Below are 14,488 nucleotides of genomic sequence, written 5' to 3'. Positions count from 1 at the left end.
TGTCTAGTTGCAGTGAGGGGGGGCTACTTTTCGTCGCAGCGCGTGGGCTCCTCATTGCGGTGGCTTCTCTTGCTGCGGAGCACGGGCTCTAGGCACGCAGGCTTCAGTAGTTGCAGCATGCGGGCTCAGTAGTTGTGACTTGTGGGCTCTAGAGCGCAGGCTTCAACAGTTGTGGCGCACGGGCTTAGTTGCTCTGCGGCATGTGGGATCTTCCCGGACCAGGGATTGAACCCGTGTCCCCTGCATTGGCAGGTGGATTCTTAACTACTGCGCCACCATGGAAGTCCTAAAAAACATTTTACTATACGGAAGCTGGTGTGAGTTTGTTATAAGCCACCACGTGGCTGTGAGGGCTTCACATGTTCGTCTGGGTACTGTCTGAGGTGTGGTGCCGGTCATGGGCATCTATTGGATGCTGAGCTGGAATGTTGTTTTCTGTGCTTTGGTTATAAAATTCATAAAGTGGTGAATCAGTTTGATATACTTGGAGCTAAATTTGTCTTGTTTGTATCTAAATGATATTGTTGAAGCAAGTAGCAGGGATGCAAAGCCTCCCTTCTAGAGTCTTGGTAGGGAAGGATTTCAGAAGGGAGTGGAGCCACAGTCCTGTTACCCCATCCTTAATACTGTTGCATCCACTGCTGCTATCTTTTTTGTGCCGGGTTCTATCATCTCCACTTAACTGCATGAGTGATGGTGTGTACGTGTGAATGTGAATATAGTTTTATACGTTGCAGTGTATGTGTGTGTATATTAAAATAGTCTATAAGCCTTTCCAACATATCTGTACTCTCAGCTCTTAGGGCAAAGCTCTAATTTTATGGTTACTAGTTGAAAAATGGATTTTAATATACTGAAAACAGTATATTTAGAAAACAGTTCTGAGAAATTTTCCTATTCTATACCTGCTGGAACTCCTGTTCATAAATGATATTAATAACATAGAACTCTCTACCCTGTTTTGAAGTGTTTTTGTGATTGTTACTCGCATGAGGCAAGCCACCCAATTCATCTAATGTTTGCTGAGGATATAGGATTTGTCAAGAGGCCTTGTGCAAAAGGCTCAGAGGTGCAGAGGTAACAACTTTTGAAATACTTATAATGTACAAGTCTGGGCGCGTGTTCCTATGTTTATTCGCCTGACAGCTCAAAAAGCACAACTACAAACAGATATAAAATGTATACCCTATGACGATGCTCTTCTATAACAAAAATCCTTAAGGGTTTGTAGCATAAACCCTTATGGCAGGTGTAAACCCAAAACCAACATTCAAAGTGTGGTTAGAGCAGCCGTCCAAAGTACAAAATTAAAGGGCCAGATACTACTATAAGGTCTATTTAACAGACCCGTTTTACGGATGAAGAGTCTGAGGCCTTTTACTTTAGAGTCTCTTAGCAGTATCTCATCTGTGATTTCGATTTGCATTTCCCTAATGACTGATGATGTTGAGCATCTTTTCATGTGCTTGTTGCCACTTGTACGTTTTCTCTGGAGATGTGTCTGTTCAAATCCATTACCTTTTTCTTATTGGATGGGAGTCATAGGCAGTTGTGAGCACAGAGTGAAAGAAAAGCCTCTTAAGTTTTTATGCCAAATTATTCTGTAGAGCAGTACTGAGAGTCACTCTCAAAAAAAGAAGTCATAATAGCAACAACCTTTATAATTTACAAAGTGGTTTTAAATATCCTGTTTCTGATGCTAGCATCCCCCAATACCCTGAGAGGTAATTATAGTTAGTTCTGTTATATACAAAAGAATAAACAGACTCTAGGGTAAAATTTTGCATTTACAGGTAATTTTACGGGGAAATGCTCATGGTTTTCAATGGGGTCCCAAAGGAGTACCCCAAAAGAGTACAGACCCGCTGTTCTAGAGCTTAACTTCTTCCATAAGATCACAGACATGTGAGGGATTAAAAAATATGATGCCATTACCACTGTACTCCACTATGTTGTCTCCAGGGCCATGGCTATGAAGTTAGTTTCTCTTCCTGGAAAGGGCCATGTTTCTGAATGGGGATGTACAGTCATGCATTGCTGGACATTTAGCATACCTGATCCCGGCCATTAATTGCCAGATAATGATTATAAAAAAGCCATAGTAGGGGGCTTCCCTGGTGGCGCAGTGGTTGAGAGTCCGCCTGCCGATGCAGGGGACACGGGTTCGTACCCCGGTCCGGGAAGATCCCACATGCCGCGGAGCGGCTGGGCCCATGAGCCATGGCCGCTGAGCCTGCGCGTCCGGAGCCTGTGCTCCGCAATGGGAGAGGCCACAACAGTGAGAGGCCCGCGTACCGCAAAAAAAAAGAAAAAAAAAAGAAAAAAAAAAGCCATAGTAGGGGTACGTGTTACGGTTGTTTCCAGTTTTATTTTATTATTACTATTTTTTTGGCCACACCGCACGGCTTGCAGGATCTTAGTTCCCCAACCGGGGATCCAAGCGTGGAGTCCTAGCCACTGGACCGCCAGGGAATTCCCCTCCAGTTACTTCTTGATAATGATTTATAATCATGGGTATATATTTCACATATAATTATTACAGTTTAAAAATCATCTACACATAGGAGTTTCTAACGGCTCTGGTCTCAGGATAGAAAAGTCTCAGATTACTTCCCAATGCGATATGCTTGTTAACCAGAAAACTGTTGCTGTTAACTACCTCTTCTGTAGCATTTTCCAGCCTTAGAGAGTGCTTTGGCTTGTGTTGGTCTTTACAATTGCCTTAGGTGTTAAGCAGTTGCTATTGTTTCTGTATGAAAGATGAGCATGTAGAAGCTTGGAGGAGTTTTTTGTTCGAGATGAGACAGGTGGAATAGAAGTTGGTTTTAATTTTCCTAAATCTGTAGCAGTGTTTTCAAATTTTGTGTAAAATGTTTCTGAAGTGATTTTAAAAGGCGGTGCCCTGGGCCTCTGTCCCCACCAAGGGTCTGATTCAGTAGGTCTGGATAGGGCCTAAGAAATAGCCTTTCAAACAGGCGTCCTGAACTGTGATGTTCCAAATGGTCCGAGGGCCACATGTTGAGAAACATTGGTCTAGATGACAAAACCCTGACTGTTTAAAAGCACAGAATCTGGTGTTCAGGTCTCATCCTAAGGCTGATGGGGAGCTAGGAGAGGCAAACATGATGAGATTGATGTTTCAGAAGGACTGCTCTGGCTGTTGTGTGGACAGTCAAATGGAGAGGGATCTGACTGGGAGAGGGAGACCATCTGGCCATTCTCCAATCCAAGAGAGAATAACTATGGCTTGGGTTGGATGGTGATGGTGATGAGCTAAAGAAAATGGGTTCAAGAAAAGTTCAAGACATGGGCCTGACCAGGCTTGGTGGTCTGTTAGGATGGGGACAGTAAAGGATATGCAGAACTCATGGTTCACTCCTGGATTTTAGGCTTGGGCAAGTGGGAGGATGGTGGTGATTTACCAAGACTGGGAGCACAGGGGGATGGGATGGAGGACATGTTGGTGAAGGCCTGTGAGGAGTGCTTTGCATGTAATCACCACTGATCATTTCATGGAGCCAGGAAGTTTCTTCTGTTTTCAGAGCCCTTCCTCCTCTTACTGTAGGAAGAAGAGTCACGCACAAATCAGCCACGCTCTAAATTGGTGACAAGGCCAGATTTTGAAGGCGGGATTCCATTAGTTAGCCAAGAAATGAGATAGCTGGCTTGGGAGGGAGTGGGGCTAAAAATCCTCTCTAATATCTTCTCATCAAATAGAGTTTAAGGGGCTTCCCTGGTGGCGCAGTGGTTGAGAGTCCACCTGCCGATGCAGGGGACATGGGTTCGTGCCCCGGTCCGGGAAGATCCCACGTGCCGCGGAGCGGCTGGGCCCGTGAGCCATGGCCGCTGAGCCTGTGCGTCCGGAGCCTGTGCTCCGCAACGGGACAGGCCACAACAGTGAGAGGCCCACGTAAAGCAAAAAAAAAAAAAAAAACAGAGTTTAAGAATGAAGTTGTCTGATCCAACAGAAAGTCCTCATCACAAGGGTGTGAGTGTTTTACCATAACTTTATTCAGGTCCTCCTTTTGTCAGGAGATGGATGATGAGACCCAGAGAGGTGAATCGTAGTTGGTAGAGCTAGGAGTAGAACCTGGGACTCAGAGCTGTGTCTGGTGTCCCGACCAGCCATTCATGTTTGTTAGGACCCTTGTCATCAGATCACGTGAGCCCCAAGCTAGCCCTGTTGGATGCCAAAGCATATGCATGCAAATAAGGCAACTGAACAGTTTTGGTTCTTTTCGTTAAATCAAACCAACCAGTATTTTGGCTTATGGGTCAACAATGGCATACAGACCAACCCAAGTCTTCTGTGTGAAATGGACATTTTGGTTTTCAGGTTCTGCGCCCTAGAGAGCAGAGTTCTGTAAGTCAGCAGCCCCAGGTGCTGGTGGTGTCCCACCACCAGCGTGTCCCTCTGAAGGCCAGAGATTTGCTGCTCCTAGTAGTGAGCTGTTCTGAGTCACAGGGTTGCGACTATGTATGTCAGGGTATCCTGGTTTAAGGCAAAACTTTCAGCACAAAAGGCTGTGTTGTTAAAAAAGGAATTGTTCCCCCTGCCAGCCCAACATCACCACCAAACAAAAGAAAACATAACCTTCATCCATGGCAACATCAAATTCTCAAGCTTTGGAATTGAAAGAGCATTTCAGGTGTTAACAAAAAACAATCCTTTGTGGTAGAACTTACTGAAGCCACAATTGTTTAAACAGGTCAGTGGACCACTAACAAAGTCCTTACTTAGGATTGAGTAACCCAAGCCATTTGTGCACCCCCCCACCCCGGGTACCCCAACTTGCCATCTGTATTAGTTAAAATATCTAGACCCTGGATCTTTAGTAGCCAGAGACCATGATTATATTTGCATTCTTAACGTGGGTGTGATTTTTATGTTGATTTTAAGTTGGACCAGATGGGGTCTGTGATACAGCTTTGGTACTGCTTCATAAATACAGTACCACTTGATGTTCCAAAGTGAAATAACAAGTAAAGGCAGCTAATGTTGTTTTGCCCTCAGCTTCTCCAAGAGATGAGATTGTGTTTTGTGTCCAAATGGAAACCACTGCTAGTTTGGCGCCGAGTGACCAGAGATGGGGGAATAGCCTGGTCACTTGGAGAATTAGACACAGGATTCATTTCATTCGCACTGCACTTTCTGCTCTCTGGGCAAAGGAAATCAGAATTCATTGTGCTTTTGTGTCCGTGGTGTTCATCAGCTAGCTGTTTTGTTGAGTAGCCTGTTGTGCAGGCTTTTACAGTAACATCCTGGTGAAAATGAACACACCATATAGCTGTTACCCACTGTGAAGTTTAACGTTGAATCAGAAGAGCAAGGAAATTGAGATGGAAAAGCTCTGTACTGGTTGTTGTCAAGGTGTTGCTGTGTGTGCAGTGTCACATGCGGCACTGCTACTAAAGACCCTTTTAATTAGAGACCCCACCCAGTGAATTGGAGATGAAATTTCACGCTGAACTCTGGAAGTCTGACTGCATAGGCTGAATGTGGGGAGCACAGAAAAATGTTGAGAATGGGAACTACTTATCTCTCTACCTATTGCATTGCCAAGTTCCATTTTTCACTCAGTTTAAAAATATGTGGATCTTTATTTTAACTAGAATTTTTTCCTCTAAATTAGCATAGGATTATGAAAATGATACTTATATATTAAATGGTAGAGGTTCTGATACTTGATGTAATATAGAATTTATTTGAAATAGGGCCAAATATAATACCATATTTTATAAGCAAACCTTCTTTATACATTTTTATTCCTCATTTTCATAAATAATTACCTGCATTTTCCCCAGAATTCTTCTACCACCACCCCTAAAAAGGAATTCTTTTGAATTATATCTTTGTTGATAACCCGTGATTAAAGTTTTAGATATATATTTTTTAATTTCAAAACTCTACAAAACACAAAAATGCAAAGTAGTCAGGGGTGTTTTTTGGTGTTCTTGGCTTTATAATATAAGTCTAATATAAATCATCTGGATCTGCTGCTTGTTTTGAGGGTCTGTTGGTCTTTTTTTTTTTTTTTTTTGGTTCCTGATAAATTGTTTTCAGGCTGAAGCACGAACTTGCGCGTCTGAATAAAGGTGGAGAGAATTTTTGCATTCAGAATATACCCACTTGAAAATTGGAGATTATTAAGGAAATGACAGGCCTGGAACTCTTAGAAGCATGAATGTTAAACCAAAAGTGGTGTAACCCCTATATATGTGTATTTCTGTACAGCTAGCAACTCTGAAGAGTTTGATTTTTTTTTTTTCCCCCTCCTGCAGCATTCTGAATGGGTGTGTTAAAGTAGTTGGAAACTGCTACAGTAGAAGCCTAGTCCATTAATCATCACGTACCGGAATAGAGGGAACAGAAAACAGCTCACTGGCAAATGTAAAGAGAAACTGGGCCTCCTTTCACGTGTTGGAGCCTTAGAGGTGGCCGTCCAGCTCCTTGCTTTGTGACCTCCTGGCCTTAGGTGAAGGAGAGCCCTTTCTCTTTACAGTCCTTCCTGGCTCCATCAACAGCGTTTAGGAAGCGCCCTGTGGCCTGTTACTGATAAGAGCTCTCTTGGGAGAGCCGTGCCTTCATTCCAGCTCTCTGGGTTTTCCACAGGGTCTCAGGCCATCGATTTTATTGTCTGTACTCATTTAGGTATTGCTTCCATTTTTGTCATCTGCCTGCTCTTCCTATGCGTTGTAGGATGATCTCATCCATTTTTGCAACTTTTTTTTTTTTTTTCCTTTTGGTTTTTGGTAGGCCTTCCCCTAAAAGGAACGGGCAGTCCACGTAGGATAAGGGTATGGCTCTGGAGCCAGACCGCCCGGCTGCATATCCAGTTTCATCCTTAGCGTCATTCGACCCTCAGCTGCTCTTTACCTAATTTTTCCATCTACAAAATGGAGGTGGTGGGTAATCCCACCTTATAAGGTTATTGAAAGATGAAGCAGGAAAATGCAGCTGTCCCTGGAGCATAGCCTGTGCTTAACAACAGTAAATGTTAGCCTTTGGGGTTTTTTTTTCCCCCTAAAATCCTGTTGTCTGCATTTCTCAGATTTACATTTCGACCTGTACCTCTGGCTTTCTTTTGTTTGTAGCTGGAGGCAAAGCTTATCTCACTCCAAGTTTCTCCCCGTGGTCAACTACCTCATCTCTTTCCCCTTAAGTATTTTCTTTTGTGGCAGATTCTCCTATCTCTCCCATCATCCAAGGTGAGAATTCTTTAAGAAACTCTTGTTCCATTTTTATATATAAATCACCACCCAAACTTTTCTTAAAATCTCTTTTCCAGTTATCTGTCCAGATCACTTATGATCCCCTTGCTTATGGTTTTACCCATGGCAGCATACGTTAGTGGTTGGAATCCGACAATACTTTGGTAGAGATCTCAGCCTCTCCCACCTGCTAGCTGTGTCACGTTGGACTAGTTACTTAACCTCCCTAAGCTTCGGGTGCCTCTGGGAGATGAAGGTGTTATCACTTCACAGGATTGTTGTGAGGCTTGAATGAAGTCCTGTCTTTGAAGTTCGCGGCAGAGCCCCTGGCCTGTAGAAGTGTTCAGGCACTCAGCTGTTACTGTTATCCTCCACTCTAACTGGTCTTCGTCTCTGTTCCTGTTGTTGGTTCAGAATGACTTAGCAGAACTGTTCCTTACCTACTAGGTGATTTTTTTAAAGACTCCAAGAACTTATATTGGAACTGACTTTAGAGGTTTTTAAACCATTCACCTTGACCAAAATCAAAGCTACTTTTTATTAAGTGCCGGTCGCACGTGACGTCTAGTTTTTACCACTCGGTGCAGTCAGGTGTTGCTGAGGCTCTGAGATATAAACACACTTCCCTAAGCCCTCCCAGCTAGGAGCGCCATGACTGATACTTGAACTCTGCCCATTCCTGTCCCAAACTTCAGATTTGTCATTATAACAGATTGCTTCCACAACCCCTTGTATAAAATGAAATAAAATAGAATATGAAAAAATAAAAAAATAAAATTCCTTGACGTATGTTTCTCAGCCAGTAGTTGAACAGGTATTTCCAGTGACTGGGAACCCCCTACTTTGCAAGGTAGCCCATTTCATTGCTGAATAGTCAGGTTAAATACTTCTGTGTTTTGTGCTGAAACCTGATCCCTCTATCTTCTCTCCATTGATTTTTTTTTTTCTTTAAGAAATACAGAGAACCAGTCTAACTTCTTTTTTACCTGATAGTCCTTTCAACCTTTAAATATTTGAACGTAACTATTGCGTCTCCGTCTCCCATTGTTCTCTCCCCCGCACGAAGGACGAGTTTCTCCATTCTGGTCCCTTTCGTTTTGGAAATGAACGGTAACTACCCATGCTCTAGACACCATGCATACCAAAAGCTCGCCGTCCCAGCTTTACCCCTCTGGACTCAGATCTAGGATGCTTCACTGTCTTGGTAGCCTTGAATAGGGTTAAGGTTTTCCTTAAACAGCTGTAGAGGTGCCAATGGAGAGCTTTGATGTTAAGTCAGTCTACCGTGAGTAGTGAGCCTGGCTCTTTGTTTCAAAGGTCACTTATTCTTGAATTAAGTATTTATAGAGTACCTGTATGTTAGCTCCCCTCCAGACCTCCTTATTGGTCTTTCTCCTCCTCAATCTCTTGAGGTCGTGAGCAAGGCTGGGAGAAGGCCCTTTAGATTTGGTTTCTCTCCTCCATGATCTCTGCTATTGTTAGGAGGACAATCCTGGTGTTTGAGAGCGCATCAGAGACTTTTGCCTTAATGAAAAAGTTTGGGGAATTTTATTGTTTTCTCGTGAAAATAAGCTACAGAAAAATCTAGAGCACTGGCATACTTTAAAAGCAAATTGAATGTTTATCTTCTTATAGCTATGAAGACTCCTAAGTGTCAAATAATATTTTGTAATCAAATTCCCGACAGCAGCATTATCCAGGCTTCCCATGCAGTGTAGTGGGGTATTAGGAGCAAGGTCAGTGCAGCAGGACTGCCTGGCTTTGAATTCCAGCTTTGCTGCTTCCTGTCAGTGAGACGTTCGTTTCCTCAACTGCTACAGTGGGGTTAATAATAGTTCCTGCCTCATAGGGTTGCTGTGAGCATTAAATCAGTTTATCACTACAAAGCACTTTAGAACACTGGCAGGTAATGTATGCTTACAAAATGCTGTTATCGTGGCTGTTTTATCATTTGAGGTAATAGTTTTCATTTCCTCACCCAGAAGAAGAAATAGTCATGACATAAACAGATGTTCTTCAGAAGGCAACCCCATCTTCAGTAAGCTACTTTTAAGTTTGGGGAGACACATAGCTAAACGTTTTTACTATACTCGACTATTAGAGAACTACCTGGATCCACCTTGTTTTTCATGGAATTTAGTGTCCCCAATCTTTAAGAACTGTTGGAAATGTGTTCTCAAGTTGTCCTTTGTTAGGGTTAGAAGTGCTTTTGTACCGTGATTGCGAGATTCCTGCTACTAGATGTTTAATCGTGCACAGAAGTGCGTAGTGATGCCACTTGTCCCCATTACAGACTCACCCCCTGTCCTGCAGTGGGAGCATCATCCCCACTTGGGTGTCTGTTTCCCAGTTAGACATTCTGGATGGATTGGTCTTAGTGTTCCGGCTTCCTGCTCTCTGAGGAGTTGGAGTGACCAGGGAAACTGATACTGCTTTTGATATAATGTTCTGAGGAGCCCCGAGACTATTTCAGTTATAAACTAGGGGAAGTGGTAAATAACTGAACGCACTTTCTGGTATTGTTGAGAGTAATCTTGGCTTGCGATAGCTTTAGCAGTGGGTCTAGCGATTCAAAGACTGTGTTCATTTACTTTCAATTGAATACATACTGTGGTCATTTTTCACTACAGGGTGTTTAACAGTTGGTTTCATCCTTCCTTTTAAATTGGAGACACTTGTACAGAGGACCCCTTTTTGTTCAATACATTGTAATTTGTTCACTCAGTTGGTTTTATACAGTACCTGTCACTGAAGATTATGTCCATGGTTTATTGAGTACCTGCTATATCTAAAGCATTCTGCCCACACCGTAAGTAGGATGAGCAGGACACAGTCTCTTTTTCCTGGCAAGGCGGGGGAAAGACAGGAATGTAAATAACTGATTATAATATAGGATGGAGTAAGACAAGCCTTATAATTGCGGTTCAAGCAGGAGGCCGCATGATCAGATCAGTTATTTTCAGTTAGGAGGCCTGGTTATATTTACCTAAGTGGTGGCATTTGAGCCACCAAGTGGTAGGATTTCAGGAGCTAGAGCAGAAGGCTATAATCTCCGCCAGGTGGAGGGGAGAGTGTGGACAAAGGCCCGGATGTGTGGAAGTTTGTCCATGCTGGGCATGGGGTGCCCTAGACCAGGCTGAGAGTAACTCCTTGTAGGGTCTGGAGAGCCTTGCTTTGGAGATAGATCTTTACGATGAAAGGTTTCAGCTGAGGGTGACTGAAGTCAGATTTGAGATGCTGAAAGGCAGCTGTTGATGTGTGCAAGGTGGATGCAGAGGTCAGAGAGGAGTGCCAGACTGACAGTTGGGCCCATGGTGGCCATTCAGCCGTGGTCTGAGGAGGCCTTGAACCAGTGGTCAGGAATAAAAAGGAAAAGATGCATTTGACTGAACTTTCAAAGGTCCAAGTGGCTTAATGTAGTAACTGGTTTACTCTGGGGGAAAGGAAGCTGGAAAAATTGAAAATGACAGGTTTCTAGGGTAAGTGACCGGGAAAACAACATGCTAATAATTAAGCTTTGAACATGGGAGAAGGACCAGGTTTGAGGGCTGGGTGGGAGACATATAGTAGCGGATTTAGCGACGTGTAATTTTATGGCCTTTACAAGATACCCCCATGAGTATATTCACTAAGCAGTTAGAAATTCTGGCGCAGCAGATAGGAGTGAGAGGCTTGGATCTGGGAGTCAAGCCCTATAAGAAATCTCATAAGAAGACCTAGCGGGGGAGGTCTTTGCCTAGGAGAGTTGAGTGAGAAGACCTGAGGACAGAGGGCTGACACGTGCCTCCTATTTAAGGAGCGAGTGGAAGAAATACTAGAAAGATGAGGGTCCCAGACGAGAGTTCCAGGCCGGATCAACACTGGCAGATGCTATAACCGAGAAGAGGCTTTTGAATAGGATAAGAACTCTGATTCTTATTATTGTTTTGTCTTTAAAAATGTTTTATTGTAGACACTTTCAAACCCCATAAAAGTAAGGATAAAGATATGATGACCCACTGTGTTCCCACTATACAGCTTCAATTATTATCAATATAGTCTTCCTTTATCTCCCCACCTCTCTGTGGGAAGAGAAGGGAGATAGGGTACTTCAAGGCATTTTCAGATTCATGTCATTTCTCCCACACTTTAGTTTGCACTACTTCATGAGGACAGTTAGTTTTCATAAAACTGTAAGTCATTATCTCACCAAAGTTAAAAAAAAAAAAGTTAATTCCTCAGTATCATCTAATAAAACTTTTAAATTTAAATAATTTAAAGTCCCTGAAAGCCACATCCGGGATGCCTTTTAATTTCATAGACATTAGATCTCACTCTAAGGGCCCATTTGGGAAATGGACAGAGTGTCTTGAGGAAGAGAATATAATACTCTCTGCAGAAGGGATGCTTCTCCTACATAGCACATGATGGGTTTTGACGGGAGACTGTGTTTTATTTTTTGATACACTTATCCCCTGAGAATAGCAATAGAAATCTAAGGTTGGGCTTCCTGTCCTTAGATCATATGAATTAAAACACATATCCAATGGCACTGCCACAGTTTTGCCACCTCTGTTGCATGTACCATCCAGTCCCTAATTCTAGAGTATTGGTCCTCAATCGGGACATATGGTCCTCTCTGGAGACATTTTTGATTGCCATGGCCTTGCGGAAAAGGGGCTACCAGCATCCAGTGGAAAGAGGGTAGGGATGCATAGGACAGCCTCCATAACAAAGGCTTAACCTACCCCAAATACCAACAGTGTCGAGGAATGGCATATTCCTGAGCAGAGCCACCCTTTTCAATCTGCTGTTACATCACATGTGTGTGAACCAAGTTACCGTTAAACATTTTTCTCTGTTCTTTGGAGAGAGGTTAATGTCCCTGTAGGTGTTTTTCCTTTGATCATCTGCGTCCCCTAAGCAAGGTTTGTCCAGACCTTTGAGCCTGCCAAGCTTCATTCTAGGTTTTATTTTCCTTGTGTCTTTGGACTAGAGCAGAACATGGAAGTGATTTGGTTTCTTTGGGTAAGAAATTGAAGGAATGTACTTTCTCAAGACGTGTTCACCAGTCTGAACAAAGTTCTCTCTTTGGAAGGAGATAACTTGGGAGTGCTATTGAACAAGTGTGGGGCTTAGTAAATCAAGATATAATGTATATATTTCTTCACTCCGATTTGAAATTGAGCAGTCATTGGTAGTAAATGGGAAACATAAATGAAGTACTTCACCTTCTTTGTTTGCAGGAAATACAATTGGAGCATGCGAAGCAAGCCTTTGTTCAAAGGGACAATGCCAGGACTGGAAAGGTCACAGCCATTGACTTCCGAGACATCATGGTCACCATCCGCCCTCATGTCTTGACACCTTTTGTAGAAGAATGTCTTGTAGCTGTAAGTTGTTTTTTAATTTCTATTGGAGTATAGTTAATTTACAATGTTGTGTTTGTTTCAGGTGTGTAGCAAAGTGAATCAGTTACACATATATCCACGCTTTTTTAGATTCTTTTCCCACATAGGTCATTACAAAGTACTGAGTAGAGTTCCCTGTGTTATACAGTAGGTCCTTATTACTTATCTATTTTATATATAGTAGCGTGTATATGTCAATTCCAATCTCCCAATTGATCCCTCCTCCTAGGTTGTAACTTGCCATAATGAAATAGCTTATTCTACCTGGTGTAAGCTCAGTAAATAAGGGATTGTAAGAGCAGGTCTTACAGATGATGTTTAAACACTAACATTTTTTTATTTTCTTAGTGATATTGCATCCATTACCAAACTTACAGAGAGTGCTTTGCCAGTTTTAGTGGGTAGGTTAACTTGTTACCTGGATGATATGGACTATCTTAAAGAAATGTATTAACTGGCTTTTTTAAAAAGGAAAAAACAGACATATAATCGCATATTAATTTGCTTTATATTTTGAGGTATGTCAAATGCTGATCTTTGCTTTTACCTGTTCTCCAAGGCAAAGTGGTTTTTGTAAGCAGGTAGTGCGCATAGATATGTTTGAGGTGTCAGCAGAACAGGAACTCTAACCCTTGGATTCACTCATTCATTCAGCATGTGTGTGGAGGCGACACTGGCACATGCAGTGGGCGGAGCCTTGCTGTCCTGTGTCGTGGAGCTTCCCTCCTAGTGGATGTCCAGCCACTCTGCTCCTTCATGGACCCTGAGGGTGTCCTGGAACATTCTGTGGTGGTGGTTCCCAAGCCTTGGTCACGGAGCTTAAGAATCATCAGGGATAGTTATTAAAAGTGCGGATTCTGGGCTTCCCTGGTGGTGCAGTGGTTGAGAGTCCACCTGCCAATGCAGGGGACACGGGTTCGTGCCCCGGTCCGGGAAGATCCCACATGCCGCGGAGCGGCTGGGCCCGTGAGCCATGGCCACTGAGCCTGTGCGTCCGGAGCCTGTGCTCCCCAACGGGAGAGGCCACAACAGTGAGAGGCCCGCGTAACGCAAGGAAAAAAAAAAAAAAAAGTGCGGATTCTGAGGTCTCTTCCAAGCCTACCCATTCACCATCCACAGGTGGTAAGGTCCTAGAATCTAATTTCTGAGGCTTCCTAGGCAATTGTGATGATCCCCCAGATTTGGGACCCTTATGCAATGGTAACTCTTCCTTTGTTAATCCCAGGGAGAGGGCTTTTTGAGTGTTTTCACCATCACCTGAGTTTGCCCCAGTGCTTACCATAAGGGGAGCTTTTCATTTTTCCTCTTTTTCTTTCTGGTCTCTCTCTTTGGAGATGCGGTGATCTGACAAGGCCTTTTCCACTCCGGCACTGTGTTAATCTCGCTCCTTTTCTTGGCCCCCCCTTCGCTATCCCAGCTCTCACATCAGCTATTTCAAACAAGTAGTAAGTGAAGATTTATGTGGTTGTTACCTTATAAAGAAGTGCTTTCCTAATAAAAATATTTTGCCTTGTTAGGGAAGGCAAGATATTTGAAACCTCAAACTGAAGTTCCATTCATAATGGACATGCTGTTTTCCTTGTCCCCGTGAAGAATTATGGTTTCTTACAAATTCTGATTATCAGAATTCTGACCAGTCTTAACCCTCATCAAAGCGTATGACATCTCATAATTTTACCATAATATGCTTGTTTGCTAGAAATCCTACCAATATAAAGTCTGTACTTAATGCTGATTTATTACTACTTATAAGTAACATGACAAATCATGATATTAATGTTAGATTGACCACTTTTCTTAGTATGTTTGTGTTGGTATAATAGAGTTTTGCATGTATAAGTATACACATGTGTGCATGTGTATAATAGAGTTTTGCATGTCTAAGC

General features: G+C 42.9%; 1 protein-coding gene across 1 annotated transcript in view; it reads left to right on the top strand.

Annotated features, from left to right (window-relative positions):
* SLC25A13 (solute carrier family 25 member 13) overlaps positions 1-14,488 on the top strand; it is a gene marked incomplete at its 5' end in the record, with an annotated part of 203,471 nt that overhangs the window by 116,126 nt on the left and 72,857 nt on the right. The window contains 1 exon segment of the mRNA XM_082662488.1: positions 12,438-12,584. Within this exon segment, the coding sequence (XP_082518614.1) occupies positions 12,438-12,584 (147 nt within the window).

Source organism: Grampus griseus, assembly GCF_964374135.1.
Source record: "Grampus griseus genome assembly, chromosome: 9".
Classification (NCBI taxonomy): domain Eukaryota; kingdom Metazoa; phylum Chordata; class Mammalia; order Artiodactyla; family Delphinidae; genus Grampus; species Grampus griseus.
Note: the sequence above shows the minus strand (reverse complement) of the source record. Positions and strands in the feature narration are given on the sequence as shown.